Source organism: Strigops habroptila, chromosome 15, assembly GCF_004027225.2.
Source record: "Strigops habroptila isolate Jane chromosome 15, bStrHab1.2.pri, whole genome shotgun sequence".
Taxonomy (NCBI): Eukaryota; Metazoa; Chordata; class Aves; order Psittaciformes; family Psittacidae; genus Strigops; species Strigops habroptila.
Window position 1 is genome coordinate 1746854 of NC_044291.2, and position 20329 is coordinate 1767182.

Consider the following 20329-nt stretch of genomic DNA (forward strand, 5'->3'; position numbering starts at 1 on the left):
TTGTACAAAACCCTCTCCTGCAGTGCCTCCCAGCAGAACGTGTCACAGGATCAGGGCTCCAAAGGAGCTTTATCGGCTGTTGCTGATAAATATCCCTGCGTGAGCTGACCTGGGGAGATGACAGGCCTCCCAGGGGAAATAAAGATGTCATGTTCTGTACGGATTGAAGTAAAAAGGGGTATAACAGGAAATAAATATACTCTAACATTTGGTTTAATATTCAATTTTAATGCAGGATATATGGATTTAGTCCATATTTAGTGTAGGAAACCATTAGTGGACACGTAACATGCGATGGAGCCATTTGCTGCTAAACCTGAAACTACTGCGGCCATCCTCATTTCTGCCTTCCCCCAGGGCCTGTCACATCTCCACAGTGGAACACAACCATTCCCTTCAGCAAATCCTATTTTTCCAAGCTCATTGTCCCTGTGGGAAGTGCAGGATGGGGGCTGGCCCCCTCCAAGACAGCTCTTTAGAAGCAGAAATGGCTCTTCTTGATGCATCAGCATTCCCAGGCCCATTACAAAAATAAAATACTTCTGTTTTTACATTAGTATTGTAGCTGAGTCTAAAGAATTAGAAAAATTAAACGTTTGTTCTCAGACTTGCATTGACCACAGGCAAGTATCTACAGTATTGATTTCAACATCCCAGTAGAATGTCTGCTATAAATATACACCATAGAAAGAACGTCTGCAAAACGCGGATGGTTTATACACGTAGCTTTCTGTTTAAATACAGCTATTTATACCTTAAACAAAAACAGAAGCATTGTCAAAATACAGTCATATGGAGGGTTATTATTTAATAGTATCGCAAACCAGAGAGAGTTTATACTGCTTTTGTTATGTGGGTTTCCTCTTAGATTGAGTATCTCCTTGTATTAAGGGTCAGTAAGAATTCAGAGTGCCCAGGGAGGAAGGAGGTGCTTAAAGCTGAGCTCCTGTGTGGCCGGGGGGGGGCTCTGGCACGGGGACCCCTTACCCAGCAGCACGTGGCCGACTTGGATGCTCGGTGCTGGGTCATTTCGGGGCTGGGCTTAACTGCAGAATGCAGCACTTACAGAACCCGTCCACCAGCATCCAGTTAAATGGAGACAAAAAAATCATAGAATGAGCCTGGTTTGGGTTGCAGGGACCTTAAAGCTCTTCCAGCTCCAAGCGTCTGCCATGGGCAGGGGCATCTTCCACTAAAGGAGGTTGCTCCAAGCCCCATCCAACCTGGCCTTGAACACTGCCAGGGATGGGACATACTAAAACCTGTGATGTTCTGAGCAGTTCAACTCATGCAGATAATCACAGCACCCACACACTGCTTGGGGTTTTGGTGTTTGGGTTTTATTAAACCCTTAATACTGCTTTGTTCCACATGCCCTTGAAAGCAAAGTGGGAACTGGAAAACAATCGGCTGTAATCTAGATAATTAAATACACTAACAGGTAATGAGGCATTTCTGGAGTTATCTGAGCCTCTTGGGGCTTTAACACAGACCCAGTGTGTGCTTTTGTGCTTCAACTTCACTCTCTTTTTCAGCCTACAGCAACTTATTCATTTCAAACAATATTTTTGGCATGCTGTGTTACAAATGGAAATAAATCAAACATCTGGCATCTAGATTAAAACCCTCAATAACTGGAAAAAACCCCAAAACAACCCAAAAAACCCCATCAGAGACAGTGTTGTTTGTGCGCACACCTAAGTGTAGCAGAAGGGTTGGGCTGGGCTCATTGCTTTCACCTGCAGTGCCTCTCCAAGCCCATGATGTACCATCAGCTGATAGTCCCCAGTGCAGATCACACAGGGCCTCGTGACCAACACATCAGGAACAAATAGGAGTTAAAAAGAAATAAATAGGATCCCCTCAAGCCCATCTCACAACTGTTTGGAACTGCAATTTTAAACAGGTATTTATGGTTTGGTTTGCTTTTGTAAACAGCTTTTATTGGGAGTGTCATGGGGGAACAAAAGTCAAACGTTAATGGCACTAAACCATTCAGCTGGCAGCAAGTCCAGGATGGCTTATGGGATTTCATGGCAACGTTGTGCTTTACAGGCTTCTCATTAACAAAAAAGAAAGCGCATTGGAGTTTTAATATATGAATGTAAAGGTATATAAAGGTAACAAGTCAGTTATTCACTTGGCAGCCAAAGAAAACCTTTACAAGTGCAAAAATAGATGGAAAACGCATCTGGTGTATCTGCTCTGGGAAGGTCTCTGCGGGTGCAGTTGGAAGCGGTTGGCCAGCGTAGGCAGTGCTCTGGGGTTCGGGTTAACGCTGTTCTGTACATTCATGCACCTCTGCTGCAGACACATGCTTTTGCTGGGTTAGAGAGTCGAGCAAGGATGGATAGAGCTGCTGGGGGGCTGCAGTGGGCGGGGGGCGCAGGCAGAACCTGCTGCCTTGATGGTGGCACTGGTCATGCCCCACGGGAAGGGAGGGAGGGACAGTCACTTCCAGGCTGTGCAGTCGAGGGGATGTCGGGCCCCAAACTGCCCCTGGAAAGAGGGGAAGGGGCTGAGCTGAGGCACCGACCCCAAAAGTACATGTCCCCGGCCAGCCTGTCCCAACCCATCCCAGTGGGAGCCCCGGGCAGCCCAGCTCCAACAGCAGCAGCAAGGGGGGATGAGCTCGATGGGGGACACAAACCCAGGGGCACCATGCCCACAGCCAGGGCTTGTGCTAGAGTTGGGCACGTATGGCAAGAGGCATTGCCACAGGGATGGCAATTGGCTTTTAGTCACCTGGTTTTGGTGGGTTTTGGTTTGTGAGAGGCCAAGGTGCACCGGAGGCAGTACAGCCCTGCCATGGCACTGGAGCGGGCTGCCTGGCCATGTCCCATCCTATTCCAGCCATCCCACAGCCACCAGCACATCCTGCTCTGCCTCCCGGCACAGCTCCAAGTGCTCCTCACATCGATGCCATAACAGAAAACCAACAGAGGGTGAAGAACATGAGTTGTGTGAAAGAGAAGTTTGGGTACCCCGGGGGGATACCTGGTGAAGGAGGAAGGTTTTGGTGCAGTTTTGCTCTTGTCTTGACAAACCCCATCAAATGCAAGCAACCTGCATCATCGGGGGGTAATATTCAACACAGTCCTCCTGCTCTCACAGGGTCATTTGTCATCTGGTCTCAGCCACGTCCCACCAGCACCAGCGAAGACTTTCTCACTAGTTGCGGTATTGGTATAAAAAGTTAAAAGCCACGGGGCGCGCACCTGCGGGTGTCTGTCCGTCTGTCCCGTCCCTCTGGGGGCCCGGGCACCCCTTCCACAGCACACAGCCAGGCTGGGCATCACTGTCCCCCAGGGCACCCATGGGCAGCAGCAGCAGTGGCCGCCTTCCCCTCAGCCGCCGTCCTCATCCTCACCCTGTCCCGGGCAGGGGCTGCTCAGAGCTGGGTCTCGTCGCGTGTTTCGGGGTTGCAGGGACCCACCTTGTTGCTGTAGCTGCTCTTGCGGCTGTGGCCGTCGTTCGCCACGTGGGCCAGCGGGTCAGAGCGGATCAGGTACCTGCGGGACACAGCTTGGTTACACCAATGGGACCCCCCTGCCCCGGTTCCTTGAGAGCAGCAGGATGTGCAACCACATCCTGGAGGCTGGGAAATGTGGGGATGCCCCATGGTGCTGTGCTTAATAATTAGGAGTTATAAGCCAAGGGAAAACCTCAGTGCTGCTGGTTGGAGCAGTGATGAGTAAAGCTGGGGCAGTTTGAGCACTGCTCAGGAACATGTGGAGGAGGAACAGCCTGGAAAGGAGGCAAAACCCCATTGGTCTTTATGAGAAAGGATGAAAGCAATGTGATGAGGGCAGCCCATGGTGCTGGGGCAGGTATGGGGGCACAGCGAGAGATAAGAGGGGTAGGGGCAGCACCTACACGATGTCATTGAGCTCCAGCCGAGTGTCCGGAGGGGGATTGATCAGGACGTAGGACAACGTGTTCTGGTGGTCGTTCATCTCATCTGCAAGAGAAGGGGAAACAGCTGGTGAGGGATGCCCTGACAGACACCCCACCGTGGACGCTCCGACAAACACCCCATGGCTTTGGTCCCACAGCCCCACTGCAGCATCCCTGAGCACCCGGCTCTGAGGCATCACAGCTCATTCCCAACACACGGCATTGCCACCAGGAGAGCACTAAGAACATCGCTGCCACCTCCCTCCGTTCCTTCCCAGCCGCTCCCCCCCAGCAGCATGACTGTTACATGTAATTGTTCAAAGTCCCTATTTTCCCCCTTAAAAAAAATAAGTTTTCTTACCTTGGTTCAATGCAAAAAGGGAACAGGTTAGTCTTGCCATGTTAGGTATAGCACAACGAGTCCAACCACCAGCTCAGGGCAGCCAAACCCCCCCAGGCCACTCTGCCCGCTTCTCCCCTTCTTGCATTACTTAATTTAGTCTCATCAAGCAACAGGATTTAGTTCAACAATTGCTTCTTTCTCCTGCCCAAGGGAAACCAACTCCATGGAGTTTCAGAGCCATCGATGCCATTCAGGGATGGCTCTAAACTACAGTGACCACCCAGGGAAGGGCTCAGGGCCACCGAGAGCTGCACCCATGGGTGCTGCAGAGGCAAGGGGATGGCCCCAGGGCCAGGGGGGGCCTGTGCTTTCCAAAATAGCTGAGAACAAGATCATAGGTGAAATGAATGGGGGTGCAAGGCTGCGGGCGGCCGGGGAGGGGGGGAGCTGCGACAAATAACATCATTTACAGACAGAGTGACGGGGTGTGGATGGACAGGATGGAAAGGGGATGGATAGACAGATGCCAGGGGCAGCATGAGCAGCACGGTGGGACGCCAGCTCGCTGCAAGGCTTGTCACTGGGACGCCTCTTGGGCTGTCAGAAAGGTCCCTCTGAGCAGCATCAGTGCACACCAGACGGTTGTTGGTCTCAGACAACCGCAGCTCAGTTTGGCAGCAGCAGGAAATGGCCACCAGGAGAAGGGCTGCTCCCACCACCCCATCCCTGCTGTCGCCCTGCCTGGGGGGATCCCCCAGTCAAAGGCTGCCCAGCGCACAGCAGGACACAAGGTGAGTCTCTGGCCATAACAGCACCCATAGGTGCATGATCACCCTGAGCACGAGGTAGTGGCCAAGCCAATTGCTCTTCAGCCTCAAGACTGGGGTGAAACCTCTGAAATAGGGCTTTTCTGTAGCTGTACAATAAGTAACAGCAGCTCAAGCCACCGCAGCCGCCTGGCCTGGCACCCTGCTCAGGGATGCAAACAGGCCCCCACATGTATTTGGCCAGTGCACATCCAGGTGGGTCCCAGGGCATCCCTGCAGCTGGACTGCACAAAGCAGAGCTTGCAGGGGGACATGAGACCCTTGTTGTGGTGCTTAGAGACCTCCCAGCATCTCTGAGGCCACATAGCAGACTGAGGCCACCGCAGGGAGATGCTGTACCAGGGTGTCCAGCCCTGGGTACCAGCCGGTCTCTTGGGCTTTGTCCATCCCAGTGCTCAGCCTTACAGCGAGGCAGGGACAGGGGGTGGCAATGCTGGGGTGCGGGTGGCAAACACGGACCCTGGGACCCGGCGGGACACATGGGGTTTGACATGAGGAGGGAGGTGGGAAGGGCCCTGGCTCGCGGCAGGTTTCCCTGCTCCATGGAAGCACCTTTTCCTGACCCCCATGCAGCCAAGCCAGGCACTGCTGAACCCACCAAGTATATTGCCATGTGGTCCCCTGCGGCACAGTGGCGGGGCTCAGCCCAGCAGCGCCCTCCAGCAATTATTGGGTTTATTTTGGGGGGGAGCCAGCACTGAGCTCCAGCTCCTGCACCCGGCAGTGATGACACCACGTCAGACGTTCACTCATGAGGTGTCCTGGTTTGGGGTGAATCGACGGTGCTGGACCCTCTGTGGTGTTCGCTCAACCCCAGCTCTTCTGCAGGATATGGAGATGCCAGCGGGGTCCGAGCTCTGCCCAGCACCCTCCACCCTGCTGGCAATATACTGTGCTGGCGTGGGGCTTCCATGAGCCCCGGCTGGGGCTGCTGCTCTGATGAAGGACAGTTCATAGGAAAATGCCAACTTTTCACCTTAAGCACAGGCTAGTGAAGCCTAAAATACAGCAAGAATGGGCTATTGCTAACCCCTGGCTGCTGCAGTAAAAAGGGGCCTTTCCAGGGCTCTGTACATCACTGTGGAAAGGTGTAAATGATGCAACAACACTGCAGACACCACCAAAGTGCTCGGGGTGGCTGCAGCATGGGCAGCTCCTGCAGGAGCTGCTGCCTGGGTTAGAAAACAGGGTCTGCTAATGCTAAAGAACACAAGGCAAGGATTGTGAAGGGCTTTCTAAGTGCTGCCTGGCCCCTGAGCTGTGGCTGACCCATGTGGGGCCAAGAGAAGAAGGGGCTGGTGCAGCATCTGCAGCATCTCATCACAGCCCACAATAGCGGCTCTGCTGTGCTCAGCCCCCCCACAAACCCCCTCCTCAAACTGCCCCTGGCTTTACAGACCAAAACCAACTTGCAGAGCGATGGAGGGAGGGTTTCTTCTACTGACAGCCGAGGGCTGTGATTTCCCTGTGAGAATTCAGCTAGAAAAGGGTCCCTGAGGTTTTGATCTCCATGGCTTTGTGGAGCCTCTGTTGTCTTTTGTTTTCCAAAACAGACAAATCAGTGCTTGAAAGGCTCGGGAATCTAAGGTGAAAACCGGCAGGGGTGTGTGGTTTGGGCTTAGCTGGCATGATCTTGTTGTACGCTGCACACCATGAGTCACGCGGGACTCCCAGGGAAAGGGAATTACCTTGCAAATATCCCAGGTTTACCCGATTCATCACATCACTGGCTGTTAAATTTGCTACATCCTCTACAGAACATACAGGGAAAGGCACAGACATAAACAGAGAGAGAGAGAGAGGTCAGCAAGCCATGGTTCGGCAAATATCAGAGACGAGCTCCTGCACTGCAGCAATCAAATGAGCAAAAGAAAAAGGAAAAGGCAGAAGGCAGAGCAACGGGTTCGTCCATAAACGCCATGGGTGTCCAGACACTGATGGTGACACACGATGACAACGCACAGTCCCAGCACAGCCGGCCGCAGATGTGCTGTGCTGCAGGGGTTATGGAGATGCTGGTCCCCCTGCTGTGCCCAGCGCCCCAATCCTGGGCCAGGCACTGCCCTCCCATCCCAACAGGAGACGGGTCCTGCACCCCCCTACTGCCTCCTCTACTGTTGGAGCTCCCCTGGGTTGCTCCACTCAAAATGTGCCAGGAGAAGGATGCAACCTCTGATGCTGACCCAGACAACAGCGCCAGAGCATCCCTGCCAGGCTGCCTGCAGGCGGCCCCTCGGGATGCTCAACTGAAGTCATACAGAGAGAGAAGCTGCCTCTGCCTTCACCTCTGCCTGCGTTTAGTGCACAGCAGCTCTTGCGTCGGGTGCATGGGCTGTCCTTCTGATGCTCCCTGTTTCCCAGCTTCCCACACTGTGTGAAACAGCTCTTTTAAGGTGGTGAATGGCATCAGCCATGCTCCAGACTCTGCAACAGAGCTTCAGGGAGCTGGAAGTCCCTCAGGAAAAGGAGCAGAAGCTTCTGGGACTAATAATGTAGGAAAAAAAGAGAGGAGGGGAGATAAACCACTGTGAGCCCTCGCCTGGCGTGCCCTGAGCCCCTCTGTCCTGCTGCAAGCCACTTCTCCAGCCTTGACCCCTATAAGGCTGGCCAATGCCTGCAGCCATTTACCCTCCATTCCAAACCCCCTTTGTGCTGTATGTCTACGTTTTTTTCCTCTCTTTCATGTGCCTAGCAGGCTGTAAGGGAGAGGCCATGATGGGGAGAGGAGAAATATCCCCTCAACCTCCTGAAATCAGCTCCCATCCCAGCCAAAGCATGGTGCCAGCCTGCAAGTGGGCAGGGGTTGGCACGGGACAGATGGACAGTCTTCAAGAATGGAGCAAACAGGCGGCAGCACAGGATGGCTTAAAAGAAAGAAAGGAAAAACCAAACCAAAACCAACCAAGGAAGCTGCGGGCTACAGACTGTCATAACCAAGGGGTGGGGAATCATCTGAGGGGACACAGACACCAGCGCTGAGCAGGTGAGAAGCTTCACGAGAAATGCAGCTGCACGGAGGGACCCTGAGGGCTGCAGATGCCCCAGGGCCATGCAGGCTCGTCGCAGCCAAACACTGGTTTTGCACACAATGAAACAAACCACTCATCCCTGCAGCTACCGAAAGGTTTTCCATGGAAGAGTTTTATGAAGGATTCAAGTCTACAACAAAGGGGGTCTGCACCAACTGATGGGGCTTCACTTCTCCCTGCTGCACTATGGGGGTTTCTCGGGCAGGAGGGGTTAGCTGACCTGCAGGCAACGTGTCCTGAGCCACCAGAAAGCGGGGGGGCAAGTGGGGTATCGCGCCCCAAGGCTGTGTGGTGGCACTTGCTCTCGCTGCAAGCACAAGGGCCAGAGTCACTCTGCCGCTGCAAACTCCTGCCTGGACCCATCCCAGAGCCCCCCAGGGGGGTGGCAGGCGAGGGGGGCTCTGCGCTGTGGGACCCCAGCTTTGAGCAGAAGCACAAGCAAGCTGGGGAATGAGGAACAGCTTGAGCCAGGTCTGGCAGCACCCGCAGGTTAGGCTTGGCACTGGGTTAGGCTTGGCATGGGGTTAGGCTCAGCTTGGGGTTAGGCTTGGCATGGGGTTAGGCTCGGCTTGAGGTTAGGCTTGGCTTGGGCATTAGGCTTGGTATGGGGTTAGGTTCAGCTCGGGGTTAGGCTCAGCTCGGGGTAAGGCTCAGCACAGGGTTACCTGAGGAGCCCACGAGTGGGACGCACCACCGCAGAGAAGCGCGACCGCACGGCACTTACCGTACCCGGTTGTGGGCAAGCCCAGGTGCTTCATACGGTTTTTGACGAGCTCGGAGAGCTCCTGGCGCTCGGAGCGCCGGTACAGGCTGAGGCGCTGCTGGCTGATCCACTCGGCTGTCTTGCTGGAGTGCTTGTTGCCCTTCCTGCTCAGCCGGCGTGCCCACTGCATGCTCTTGCGCCGCAGCAGCGGGTGCTCCGACTGGTCGCTGGAGCACGAGTTCCTGTGGTGGCTGGTCTTAATGCCCCAGTGCTCTTTGACATCTTTTGTGTCCTCGCAGTCCTCCACATTGATTGAGATCTGTGACTGGAAGCCCAGCAGGTCACGGAGGGCAAAGGAGGAGCCAAAAAGAGCCCGTCCTGTCTCTGATGGGGTGGGATGTCTCTCATGGGATGGGATCCTCCCTCTGACACACACGCACTCTCACAGCACATCATCTCTGCGCTGCTAGAACTATAAGCACTGGTGAGGGGAGTCTAACAGGCACCTGGCATCCCTCACAGCGTTATATCTGCCCTTGTCTTCCTCTGCTTCATCTTACAGCAGACGTGCTGCTGTATCTCTGATACAGCAATCCCGTCCATGAGCAGGAATTTATTAATAAAGTGGTTTAAAAGCATCTCTAAGGAAATGGTGGATGGCACTTAATTAAATGTCAACTTTTGGCTCCCTGTAGCTGCTTCCTACAAAGCTGAAAACTGGAAGGATTTACAATGGAGCCTGGCTCACTCCCCTGCTCCTTTATCCCAGTTAATTGCACTTCAGGGCACCAAGGACTTCTGTATTCCCCAAGTGCCGAGGCTCAGCCGGCATCGTCCTTCTACGGGGACAGACAGTGCAGTGGCTCTCGGTGGCCAGAGGAGCTGCTGGCACAAGCCAGCTCATTGCTTGCCCACGGGCCAGCCTCCGGGTTGGGGCGGACCAGGAGGCAGTGCTCGCAGCTGGGATAACACTCAGCACCACCCAAGCACCCGGATGCGGGCGGCACTCACCTGCGTTCTGATGTCGTGGGGCTGCAGGGAGGGAAAAGGAAGGAAAAATGAAGTGTGAGCCCAGCAAAAGGGCAGCCCCTCGGTGCCACATCCCCCCTGCTCCCTTGGGACTCAGTGTCATGTGGCATGGCAGAGCTGTGCCAAGAAAACCCTCCCATTCACCCCCAGCCAGGCTGCCCAGAGAACCAGCATTGACATGGACCAGCTTATCTGGTTGGGAACCAGGACACCATCTCCAGCACCACCATGCAGACACAGAGCCACTAATGAAACAAAGGCAGAGCTTCCCCTCCCCTCGCTCCTCCCCACTGCTGCTGCACCCAGGTCCAAGGCGCCCCATGGACCCGGCCAGCCTCATGGACCACATCTTTGCTGCATAGTGATGCTCAGCTGGGACCAGCAGCACCCCTTTCCTGGCACACACCACTGCCATGCCCCTACCTCAGAGGTTGCAAACATGTGTGACTCTGTCCTGTAAATCCCGATGGGAATCTCAGCACTGGAGGAGCAGAGCTTCTGGAATAGGCGGCCATACGTCCGGATCCACAGGTCATCTTCAGTGATCTTCATCTGAGCAACAGAGGACAAACATCAACCACTCTGTGCCATGCAAAGCCACCTGAGGAGCAGCTTGGGGTTGCTCCAGAGCTTTACCCCAGCTCATCCCTGTCAATCCCAAAAGCAAAGACCCACAGAAAGACCAGGGGCAATTTCCAACCACAGCCTTCAAAACAGGGACTTTGGTCCTTGGCACCTCTTGGGCTTTTGTTCTTTTGGTAGCATTGAGGTTCCCTGCACACTATGGAGAGGAGCAATGACCTGGCAATGCTGCCTCCCCGCCCCAGTTCCCTGGAAGATGGGAACCCTCCACCCCTGTGTGCAGGGTGACAGATCCCACCAGATACAGACCCACCAGATCCCAACAGATTACTTGACCTGATGGTTTCAACCCAGAGGGACTTGGCACCTACCGCACAGAGGTAGCCAGAACCCGGCGTGGTGTCAAGGCCCAGCAGCAGCCGAGTGATGGTGATCATGTAGTCCTTCACAAATGACTGTGGGGAGACATTTGGGCAGAAAGCCAAAGTTTGCTCAGTTATGCACTGGGAGATGCAAAGGGGTGGCCACAGCTGCAGGGTGCAGCACACAGAGCTTGCCGGGTTCTTACCTGGTAGAGCAGCGTGTCCAGCATGCTGATGCTGAAGACCCTCCCAGCCGCGAAGGGCAGCCGGAACATGAAGGCCAGGTTGGAGCCGTTCTCTCGCTCTTTCTGGAAGACGAAGGAGAGATGTGAGCACCCACAGGGGCTTGTTCACATCCTCCAAGGCATCTAGCAATGGGTAGGGGTTTTTTGACATGGGCTGGATGCAGCCCTTTCACATGTCCCATATCTGGTTCAGGGGTATTTTCTCCCTTGTCGGAAAACCTATCTCAACAAAGCAACTTCAGTATCCCCGTTACTGCAGTCACAGCATTAAACCTGATGCAGAGGTCCAGTGCGCCCAGCACAGTAGTAGGCAAAGCAGCACAAACACCAGCCACCAAATAAAACACATAAATACATAGAAGGAGGTAGCCAGTCCAAAGATCAACTGCCCACTTATTTGCTGCAGGTTATCTCAGGTAGATGCACATTAACCCTAACCTTCTTCTGCAACATGCAGAAGAGCACAGGACCTTGAGTACCCCAAATGTAGTCACTCCCAGTGTTGACTTCCCAGGTCCTGCGTGCAGGGGAAGACTTTCTCTTACCTTTTCTAGCTTGGAAAGAGCAAGAGAGTAACTGTCCTTTGCTCTGAACTGCATGAACCTCATGTTGGAGGGGTGGGTCAGCTCTGTGATAATGCTGAGGCTGGGGAAGAGCCTGCAATGGAAAGAGACCTGTTTTCCTGCAGTTTACTCAGAAGTGAGAGCATTCCCTGCATTTAAAGCCTGAGGAAGACCAAAACCATCCCTGCGCCTGTCTGAGGTCAGAAATCGCTGATCAGATGCTGTCTACTAGAGCGAGCCCACCTGCAGATGCATCCCACTGTCCCACTACCCCAGCCAACAGCACCCTTCCCGGTCTTGTCTCCAGCAGAGATAAGTGGCCATGATGGAGCCAGGGAAGTGCTCACCCCTCACCTGAACATGGTCTGGACATTGACAATGGTCTTTGCGTCTGCCATGTAGTCCTCCTCAGCGCTCATCGTGCTCTCCTTGTCCACAACCACCAGGTTGTCGGCGTAGATGATGCCACACTGCAGCAAGCTGTCCAGGCTGAGCAGTTCCCAAAGAGAAGAGCGCAGGGTCAGCCCTTGGAAACGACACAGGGAAGCAGCACGCTGCGACGTGCAGCGCTACAGCAAGCCCAGGCTGCTCCCAACCACCAGCTCTTCACTTGCTCCCATCTACCAAGGGGGTTTGACAACCCATGAAGCCAAGGGTGGGCTCAGCTCTACAGTACCAACCCTGGGGCTTCTCACGGGATGACCCAAAAGTCTGTGTTGGGGTAAATTCAACACATTTAGGCAGTGCCATAAGTAACAACAGCCATATGTGGCAACACTTACTTGTCGATTGTGCCCTCCATGTAGTAAACCATGGGGAAACAACAGATGGCTTCCAGAAAGTGGTGCTCAGGCCTGAAGGAAGAGCAACAGAGAGCAAGGTGCTTCATCAAGTCCATGGGGTAAAGATAGACACAAAACCCACACAGGAGTTCCCTGTGCCAACATAAGCCAAGATACCCAACAGTGGCACTGCCATTCCCCCACGCATCCATCCCCACAGTATGAGATGCTCGTGAAATCATAGTGGAGGGCTCAGTGCGATGGAAAACATCCATGGAAAAGTACTTGCTTGTTGTCCAGCAGCAACACAATTGGGTTCAACTCTTTGCGGGACCGATAGTACGCACGAAGGGGGACAATGAAGTTATAGAGCCCGTTCCCAGCCGTCTCTGCCGAAACGATAATCAGTTTGTTCTTAAACCCGTAGGCTTTGGCATCTTCAAAGCTGTTGTGCTTGCAGCCCTGTGCGGTGGAAGGCAGCACAGGGGCTCAGCGTGAGGCTGTCACCCACCCACCACGCATGGAGCCATCCCATCCTGGGGGGCTGCAGCCCCACTGTACCTTGTCCAGCCTCAAGCAGCAGAATGGGGCTTTCTCGGGTAAAAGGTGGCACAGAGTCGGGGAGCTCCCAATGTAGGGCGAGTTCGGGGGGTAGCCTTTCACGTACCTGCAGCAGAGATCAAAACCAGCAGTGTGAGGGCATGGGGAGAGCTTTCCATATGCACAACACTCAGATGCTGGGAAAAACATTTAGTAACAGCAGCCCAGGATTCAGCACTGGCAAATGCTTCACAAAACTCCCCTGCAGCAGCTGGAGATTTTCCAGAATACATATATTTAGGAATGATTTTTGGCATGCAAAGGGTCATGAGATTGTAAATACGCAGTGTTCCCAGCACGGGGGGAGAAGGCAGCAGATTAAGAACCACTAAACACTGTTAAAGGGAGGCAGGGCAGTGAGCTCCAAGAGAGGAGGGTAATGCTGAGCCACATAAAGAAACAGAAAACCTCATGGCCCATTTTTAGAGCTCATTTTGGTGAACAGATGTTTTTAAAAAAATCACTATTTGCATTTCTGATGGCACCAGAAGCAGAAATTTTCATTTAAAGAACAGCTAAAAGTGGACATGAATTAAAGGCCAATTTGTGAGAGTTTGCAGTAAACTCTCCACATCACCGTGATAGCATCAAACAGGTAACCAGTAAAGCAAGTGCTTATCTGGCTGCCATAAACTAACAGCTTTAAATATTTATTTTGTGAGGTTTTATTTAGAAGCAATGGAGAATAGGATCCTCTTCATGTCAGTGAGTGAAGGGAGGCGACAGGACTGATGGAACAACCTGCCCATCCCCAGCAGTGTCTGCCTTGGTTCAACTTCACTGATACTCAGAGGAGATGTCTCCAAAGCACCCCAAAAGCACTGATTTCCCATGTTGCAGATGCTCATGTAAAAAATGCGGCTCATTCCCTCTCATGCAAAAGCTGAGAAGGAATGAGCCCCAGCACCCATAAGGCACCACTGAACACCCATCATTTACAATGGTTCCCATCTCTCTGAAATGAATCAGTCACAGAATGGTTTGGGTTGGAAGGGACCTTAAAGCTCCTCCAGTTCCAACCCCCTGCCCCAGGCAGGGACACCTTCCACTAGAGCAGGTTGCTCCAAGCCCCTGTGTCCAACCTGGCCTTGAACACTGCCAGGGATGGGGCAGCCACAGCTTCTCTGGGCACCCTGTGCCAGCACCTCAGCACCCTCACAGGGAAGACATGAGGGACAGCTCGGCCAAAGGCAGGCGACTCACTCCACAACCGCCGACCCCTCCTCGTCCGACTGTGTCATCTCATCTTCCGACTGGTCGCTGAGCAGGTCGCAGGGCAGCAGGGACGAGGTGTCGGCCAGCTCGAGGACAGGCGCGATGCTGGGCCGGCGGTTGCCCGAGCCGTTCTCTGCTGGCAGCGCCAGCTTGCTGCTGTTAGCAGGGCGGCACTCCGTGTTCTGCAGGTCCATGGCTACTGTACCTGGACATGGTGGGGAAGGAGGCACAGCAAACATGCTATAAGGAGGTGAAGAGAGCTGAGTCAGCAAAGCATCATGCGCTTGAGCCCTGCACTTGGGGCCGAGCATCGTGCCTGTTAGATATAGCCCAGATGAAGCTAAACCATCCATTGGCACAGGGAGTGAAGGAAAAGCACCCACCAGTGACCTCTGCCTGGGCATTGCTGTGTGGAGCATCTCCCTGCAGCCCAGCTCCCATGGTGGGTGCAGGCTGCTCACCCTGGGGACTGTCACCTCCTCTGTCCTCCCATTGTGGCCACCTCTATTAGGCTGGCTGAACCACTTGCTCACCTACTGCTCATTGCAAAACCTGGCTTTGTGGCAGTTTATCATTTAGATATATCTCAGGGATGACAACCACCCAGCCTAACCCCGCTTTGCAGGCTCTGGGAGACACCAGCCAGGTTAGGAACAAGCTGATGCCACCATGTCTGCCCCTTGTTGGGACACTGCCCTCCCCATGGACACCCCTTTGCCCCCATCATCCTCAAGCTCCCAAGAAGAGGCAGGCAGGCAGCCTCCAACGCAGTGCAACACCCTCCTCCACCTCCTGCATCCCTCCTGATGAGCTCTAGATCTGCACATAGGACAAGAGAGGCCTCCCCATCCTGTCCTCCTTCCAAAATTAAAACATATTTATGGAGCTTTAGCGAACACTGAGCTCTCCAGGCACCCGTGTGATTTCTCTCCCTCTCAAAGGTCCCTCTGCGAATGACCCATGTAAGGAGAACACTGGCAAACGCTATTGAGCAAAGCGCTCTGCGCCTTGCTGGGGATAATCTATGCAAATTGCTGCTCATGAGTACAAATGCATAAATTATTTGCCTGAAATATAATCTGCTGGTGAAGCGCAGCCTCCCCAAAACCCGCTCTCCCCAGATACAAGCTGGAAGTAGTGACTCATGGTATTTTTTATGTGAGGAAATGCACCACTCGCTGCAGAGCAAACTGCGCTCCTTGTTGGGCTGTGAATCACGGGCGTGATTTAGGATGTGGCCGCCGGCATTTATTCTTCCAGCCAGGGCTTGGGGGATTTATGCAAATATTGTTAATAATAATAATGGACATCAATCTTTAATAATGATATTTGAACTTGCTGAGAGCAGCCAGGGAGCAATGAGTAGGGTGTATTTTAGTGGGGAGCTGAGCGTGACAGGGGATGGAAAGGGATATTCAGTGGCCTCAGGAAAACCCATGTGCGGGCATGGCAAGGAGTTTGCAAAAAGCAAACTAAAACCAAACTTGTGGAAGGAGATGTGAAGTGTGCAGGCTCCTGCCCCATCAGGGGGTCCCCACCGAGGCCCCACCAACTCACCCATGCTGGCAATGATGCTGTGCACAGGCAGGCGGGATGGACCATCATAGGTGCCTCTCCCTGCAAAGCCCTTCTTCTTCTGCTTCTCCTCCTGCTTGAAGATGAAGGCAGAGTTCTCCTCCTTGGTGATGTTGATGTAGAAGCATGTGTCAGACGCTGCCATGATGTGCCGTGGGCCGGGGTTCAGCAGGATGCTCTTGTTCTCCTCCCTCCGGATGCCGATCAGGCAGACGCCATACCTGTACCAGGAGCAAAATGTGGGCATTCGCAGCTGAAGAACAGCCCCTTTGAGGCTTTGTCCCTGCACAAAAGACCTCACAGCACCCTCTAGCCCCAGCCCAGACCCCCAGAGGTGCAGACTGACAGATATACCACATCCACCCCGGCTCTCACTTCTTGTGCGCATGGAAGGCAGCGTAGGTGAAGCTCTTCCCCTCGTACTCCATGAAGAACTTGCTGTCGCCCATCCGGATGTGGTAGACCTCATTGCCCGAGCAGCGCCCATACATCCGCTGCCACTGCTCCGGGGACTCCTGGCCCTCCCTGCAATCACAGCAGCAGCAGCGTGCGGGGATGGACCCCCCAGTGCCGGGATGGACCCCCCAGCCATGGTGCCAGAATGGGACCCGCTGGTGCTGGCACACCAGCACACGAGCCAGCTCCTGACAGCAGGAGTGCTAATAAGCACTGAAGCGTATTTAGCCCAGCAGCAGTGAGATCACAGGGACACGCCACCACGAGCTGTCGGTGTTTGCAGCTCATTTTCATTTCTGACTATAAGTGTTTTTTTATTCAATGAGGGCTCCCGGGGGGTGCAGAGGCAGGGTTCAGAGCCCCTGTCGGCAAACAGCTCTGAGCACAGGGAAAGAGTCATCTGGCAATGATGTTTTGTAACTCTTTTGATGGCACTTTACCCAAAACTCAGACATTTGTGACTGGCCAAGGAGCTCAAGACCCACACCACCACTGTGTATACACCTGCCAAACAGCTTGAAGGGCCTGGGTTTGCATGAGCTGTGAATTAACCCTCTCATCATCAAGACCATGCCATTATAAAGAAGATATTTTCATTCCCAGTCCCCTGAAAGGTGGTGTTGGCCAGCCCATCAGCACTGGCATGTTCCCCCTACAATATGGGCTTTTGCTCCCACCCTGGATGGGGAGGGTCCCAGGTCCCCACTGGACTCCCCCAGACCCACTCCAGACCCTCTCCCTTTAACCCTGGGCCCAGAGCCCCCGGGTTTGACATTCCTCTGGGTTTAGGCTGGGGCAGTGGAGGCGAGGGCAGACAGGGCAGGGGCAGGCATAGGCAGGGGCAGGCAGGGGCAGGCAGGAGCAGACAGAGGCAGGAGTAGGGGCAGGCAGGGGCAGGCAGCACTCACTGGCCACGGGAGGTGTGCACCAGCAGTGTGATGAGGGTGGAGGTGGCAGGGCAGACACAGTTCAACGCCAGCATGGCGTATTTGCACTCTTCTTCACAGACGACGTGATCTGAAAGGCAGAGGGGACTGTCACTGTCACAGCAGGGAGAGGGATGGATGGGTTCCTCACTGACAGTGCCTGGAGATGCGGTAATTTTGGGGTGGTGTTTGGGGCTGGGTGCTTCCTCCTCCTGCCAGTCTGAGAGGGTTCTCAGCTGATCAACAGCCCATGGGGAACACCATGAATGGGGTTGATGCAGACAGGAAAACAGGGATACAAGCTGGAAAGGTGGACACCAGCCCACTGAGGCCACCACTGCTGCATCTGTGGGGATGTTGCTGCAGGTTTTAGTGCACATCATATCAAGGGGCTGACAGCCTCTTGCAGCAATCAGGAGGGGTCTGTTCTGGTTTTGGCTGGGATAGAGCTAATTCTCTTCCTGCACAGCCCCTTCAACTCACCAGCAAACTTGACGTGAAACTTGTTTTCAGGCTTTAAAATCTGAACATAGAGGGGACAGTTTGGAGCGAAGTCTTTCACAGCCCAGGCTCTCAGGATGGTCTGGTGATCCTATCGAGGAGAAGAGCAAGAGCTACTTGTCTGATGGCTTATTTTCCCCAATGCTCCTACACCCAGGATGAACTGCAAAGCACCCGGTCACCATGGAGTTATGGCAAAGGGCCCTCCAACACCCCAATGGGGATAACTGCCCTCTCCTGCTCCCCAAAACCCAGCACTGATGGGAAGCTGGGACAGCAGAAGGAAGGTGAACCCCCAGGGCCTCAGCTCTAAACTCCATGCTCTCACTCCAGCTGCCTCCTGGTGCCCTCCTGTGCCAGTTAGAGGCAAGATGCAGCGATCACCCTGTCCCTTATGGCTGAGACATGAACGATCTCTGACCATGCCACCCCCAGGCCTGGCTCACCGCCGCGGTGCGGTCCACCTCGTTCCGGCTGCTGAGGATGAAACAGGCTTCTCCGTTGTCCATCCTGCAAACAGAGAGCAGTGATTCCATGAATTGCAATGGCCAACAAAGCTGCGCATCTGCCTGTACCAGCCAGGGCGCTGCCAGCCCCCTCCGAGACCCCAGCAAAGACATGCAGGGACACCCATCATCATGCATCTGGGCTGACATTACTGGGGACCCTCCTCTGTGGCTCCAAAGTCTGCACGGCAGAACTAGCCCTGCCCTGGATGTGTAGGGTGTCCCTCAGCTCACTTGGCTCTCATGAGGTCCTGGTCCTTCAGTGCAGAGCCCTGGAGGTAGATCACTCGCTGTGACCACAGAGGGATCTGCAGGACCCGCCGCACCTGGATATCCATCTCTGTTGGGCAAAGTATCACCACGTAGTAGTCCTGAAAGAGAGAGGCTCATGTGGGTTGGCAGGATGGAGGTCCTGCACACGGGGTTTTGCTGCTCTGGGGCTTCTGATATTTGCTCCTGGTGCATGACACCCCTTGCCCCTGCTCCAGGGTCCTGCAATGGTCTTGGGAAACACATCAGCATCTTCTCCACCCTGTTCTGCATAATAAAGCCAATGCAGGCACATCTGACTATGGAACTAGGAGAGAGCTGCATGCTCACAGCAAAGTGGAGCTTCTTGCAGTTACTGCAAGGAGCAGGATTTTAAAGCTTGAATGTCAAGCTGGAGTCAAGGCTGGGTGATGGTAATAAAATGTACGAGAGTGTTGGAATGAAAGGCAAATCCGAAACACATCTGTGATGCTCTTGTCCTGGGAAGCAGGAAAGGCACAGTCATTTGCAAGAAGATCACTCATTATGTGGGGATACTCCAGTAAAAGCTGGTCAAATCCCACAGAGGTTTAGCAATTACACGTTCTGTTTCTATCTGAGATTCTTCATTCAGCAAAGACATCTTTTACATTTAGAAAAGCTCTTCTGGTCGCTCTCCATGTGCTTGCACAGTGCTGCAACAGGCCTGGCTAGAAAACAGGCAGAGAGAGCCCTACCATGAAGACAGCAAAGCAAGGTGGCCCTAGGGTACCATTTGTCACCTCTCCTTGGCCAGTACAGCAATGCTGCTACATCCACTGTGGCTGGTCAAGGTACCTACTACCAGCAGTGACCTGGCCGTGCCCAGCAAGGCTTTGAGCCCAGCAAGGGCAAGTGTTGACTGAGCACAGCGTGGCCACATGCCTGGTCCTCACCTGCAGCCGTGGGTGCGCATAAAACTCGTTGAGGAAGTCCATGAGGAGATCAATCTTGAGGGAGCTGACACAAAGGACGACGTGTTTCTCTGTCTGTGCACGGTGACGGCTGTAATTGCCTCCCGACTTCTGCCGCTCCATCCACAGGTAGACGAGCTCCTCAAACTGCAAGCGAAGGCAGAGAGCTGATGTCCCCATCGGCAGGGCTGCCCGGGTGCAGGCTCTGCATCCCTCTCCATCCTTGTGCAGGGCTAACCTGGAGCGGCAGCACGACCAGGGCAACACAAATCATTATCACGACGAGGAGCTGGGAAGGCCAGATCTTTGGTGTCACGTCTCCGTAGCCCACAGTGGAAAAGGTGACAATGCAGAAATAGAAGGACTTGAAGAGGGAGAGCTTCTCACCTGCTCTTTCTAAATGCTGGATGCCACAGGTCCTGAAGGGAGACAGCGCACATCACAGCCTGTGCTTCCCTGCCCAGGAGACAGGCAGTGCCTGTAGCGCCTGTTGAAGTCAGTAGGGGACCCTAGAACGCAACTTAAACTCATGTCCATGGAGGAAACCTTTCTGTAACACGCTGTCAGCATCAGCAGTGGATTTAGGTCACCAGCAGAAATGATTCCACTAATGAAACTTACAGATAAAAGATTTAGTTTGATATGGTTGCTCACCAGAGCAGCATTGGGAAGTCTAGGACATGGGTTATGGGTCACAGTAAGTCCATGCCATGGACAGCATGTTGAACATCACCTGGGGGCTGCCTTTGCATTGCAAAAAACCCCAAAACATGGAATCAAGCAGCTGTCCCAGTAAGGATCTGGAGAGACTCATCCCGTGGGGAGGGCTCTCATAAGAGGGATGCGCCCCAGCAGGCAGGAGGCAGATCCTATTCCCATGCCACTGCCTTTGGAAAGCCATCACAGAGCCACCTTGCTACCAGCAGTTTCAAAGTTATCTTGCTAACCACAAGCATGACCTAAGTCATCCTGCACCCAAATTGTAG

General features: G+C 53.9%; 1 protein-coding gene across 10 annotated transcripts in view; it reads right to left on the reverse strand.

Annotated features, from left to right (window-relative positions):
• Positions 1 to 207: 207 nt before the first annotated feature.
• The window catches only part of KCNT1 (potassium sodium-activated channel subfamily T member 1), an 80268-nt gene continuing 60146 nt past the window's right edge, over positions 208 to 20329 (reverse strand). For 3 of the 10 annotated variants that reach the window (XR_003994477.1, XR_003994481.1, XR_003994480.1), the window contains 22 exons: positions 19582 to 19762; positions 19326 to 19490; positions 18376 to 18512; positions 18082 to 18145; positions 17618 to 17726; positions 17117 to 17225; positions 16128 to 16277; positions 15735 to 15973; positions 14166 to 14382; positions 12924 to 13029; positions 12652 to 12824; positions 12363 to 12434; positions 11935 to 12069; positions 11563 to 11674; positions 10979 to 11080; positions 10782 to 10865; positions 10252 to 10380; positions 9811 to 9831; positions 8821 to 9124; positions 4259 to 6818; positions 3877 to 3961; positions 208 to 3512 (listed from right to left, as the gene is read on the reverse strand). Coding sequence is in view for 5 of the 10 variants with exons in the window: in XM_030507049.1 (XP_030362909.1) it covers positions 3392 to 3512; positions 3877 to 3961; positions 6756 to 6818; positions 8821 to 9124; positions 9811 to 9831; positions 10252 to 10380; positions 10782 to 10865; positions 10979 to 11080; positions 11563 to 11674; positions 11935 to 12069; positions 12363 to 12434; positions 12652 to 12824; positions 12924 to 13029; positions 14166 to 14382; positions 15735 to 15973; positions 16128 to 16277; positions 17117 to 17225; positions 17618 to 17726; positions 18082 to 18145; positions 18376 to 18512; positions 19326 to 19490; positions 19582 to 19762 (2878 nt within the window). In the remaining 5 variants the exon portion in view is untranslated. The remainder of the gene's footprint in view (positions 3513 to 3876; positions 3962 to 4258; positions 6819 to 8820; positions 9125 to 9810; positions 9832 to 10251; positions 10381 to 10781; positions 10866 to 10978; positions 11081 to 11562; positions 11675 to 11934; positions 12070 to 12362; positions 12435 to 12651; positions 12825 to 12923; positions 13030 to 14165; positions 14383 to 15734; positions 15974 to 16127; positions 16278 to 17116; positions 17226 to 17617; positions 17727 to 18081; positions 18146 to 18375; positions 18513 to 19325; positions 19491 to 19581; positions 19763 to 20329) is intronic. The other 7 variants (XM_030507049.1, XM_030507053.1, XR_003994479.1 and 4 more) reach the window with 6 other exon arrangements.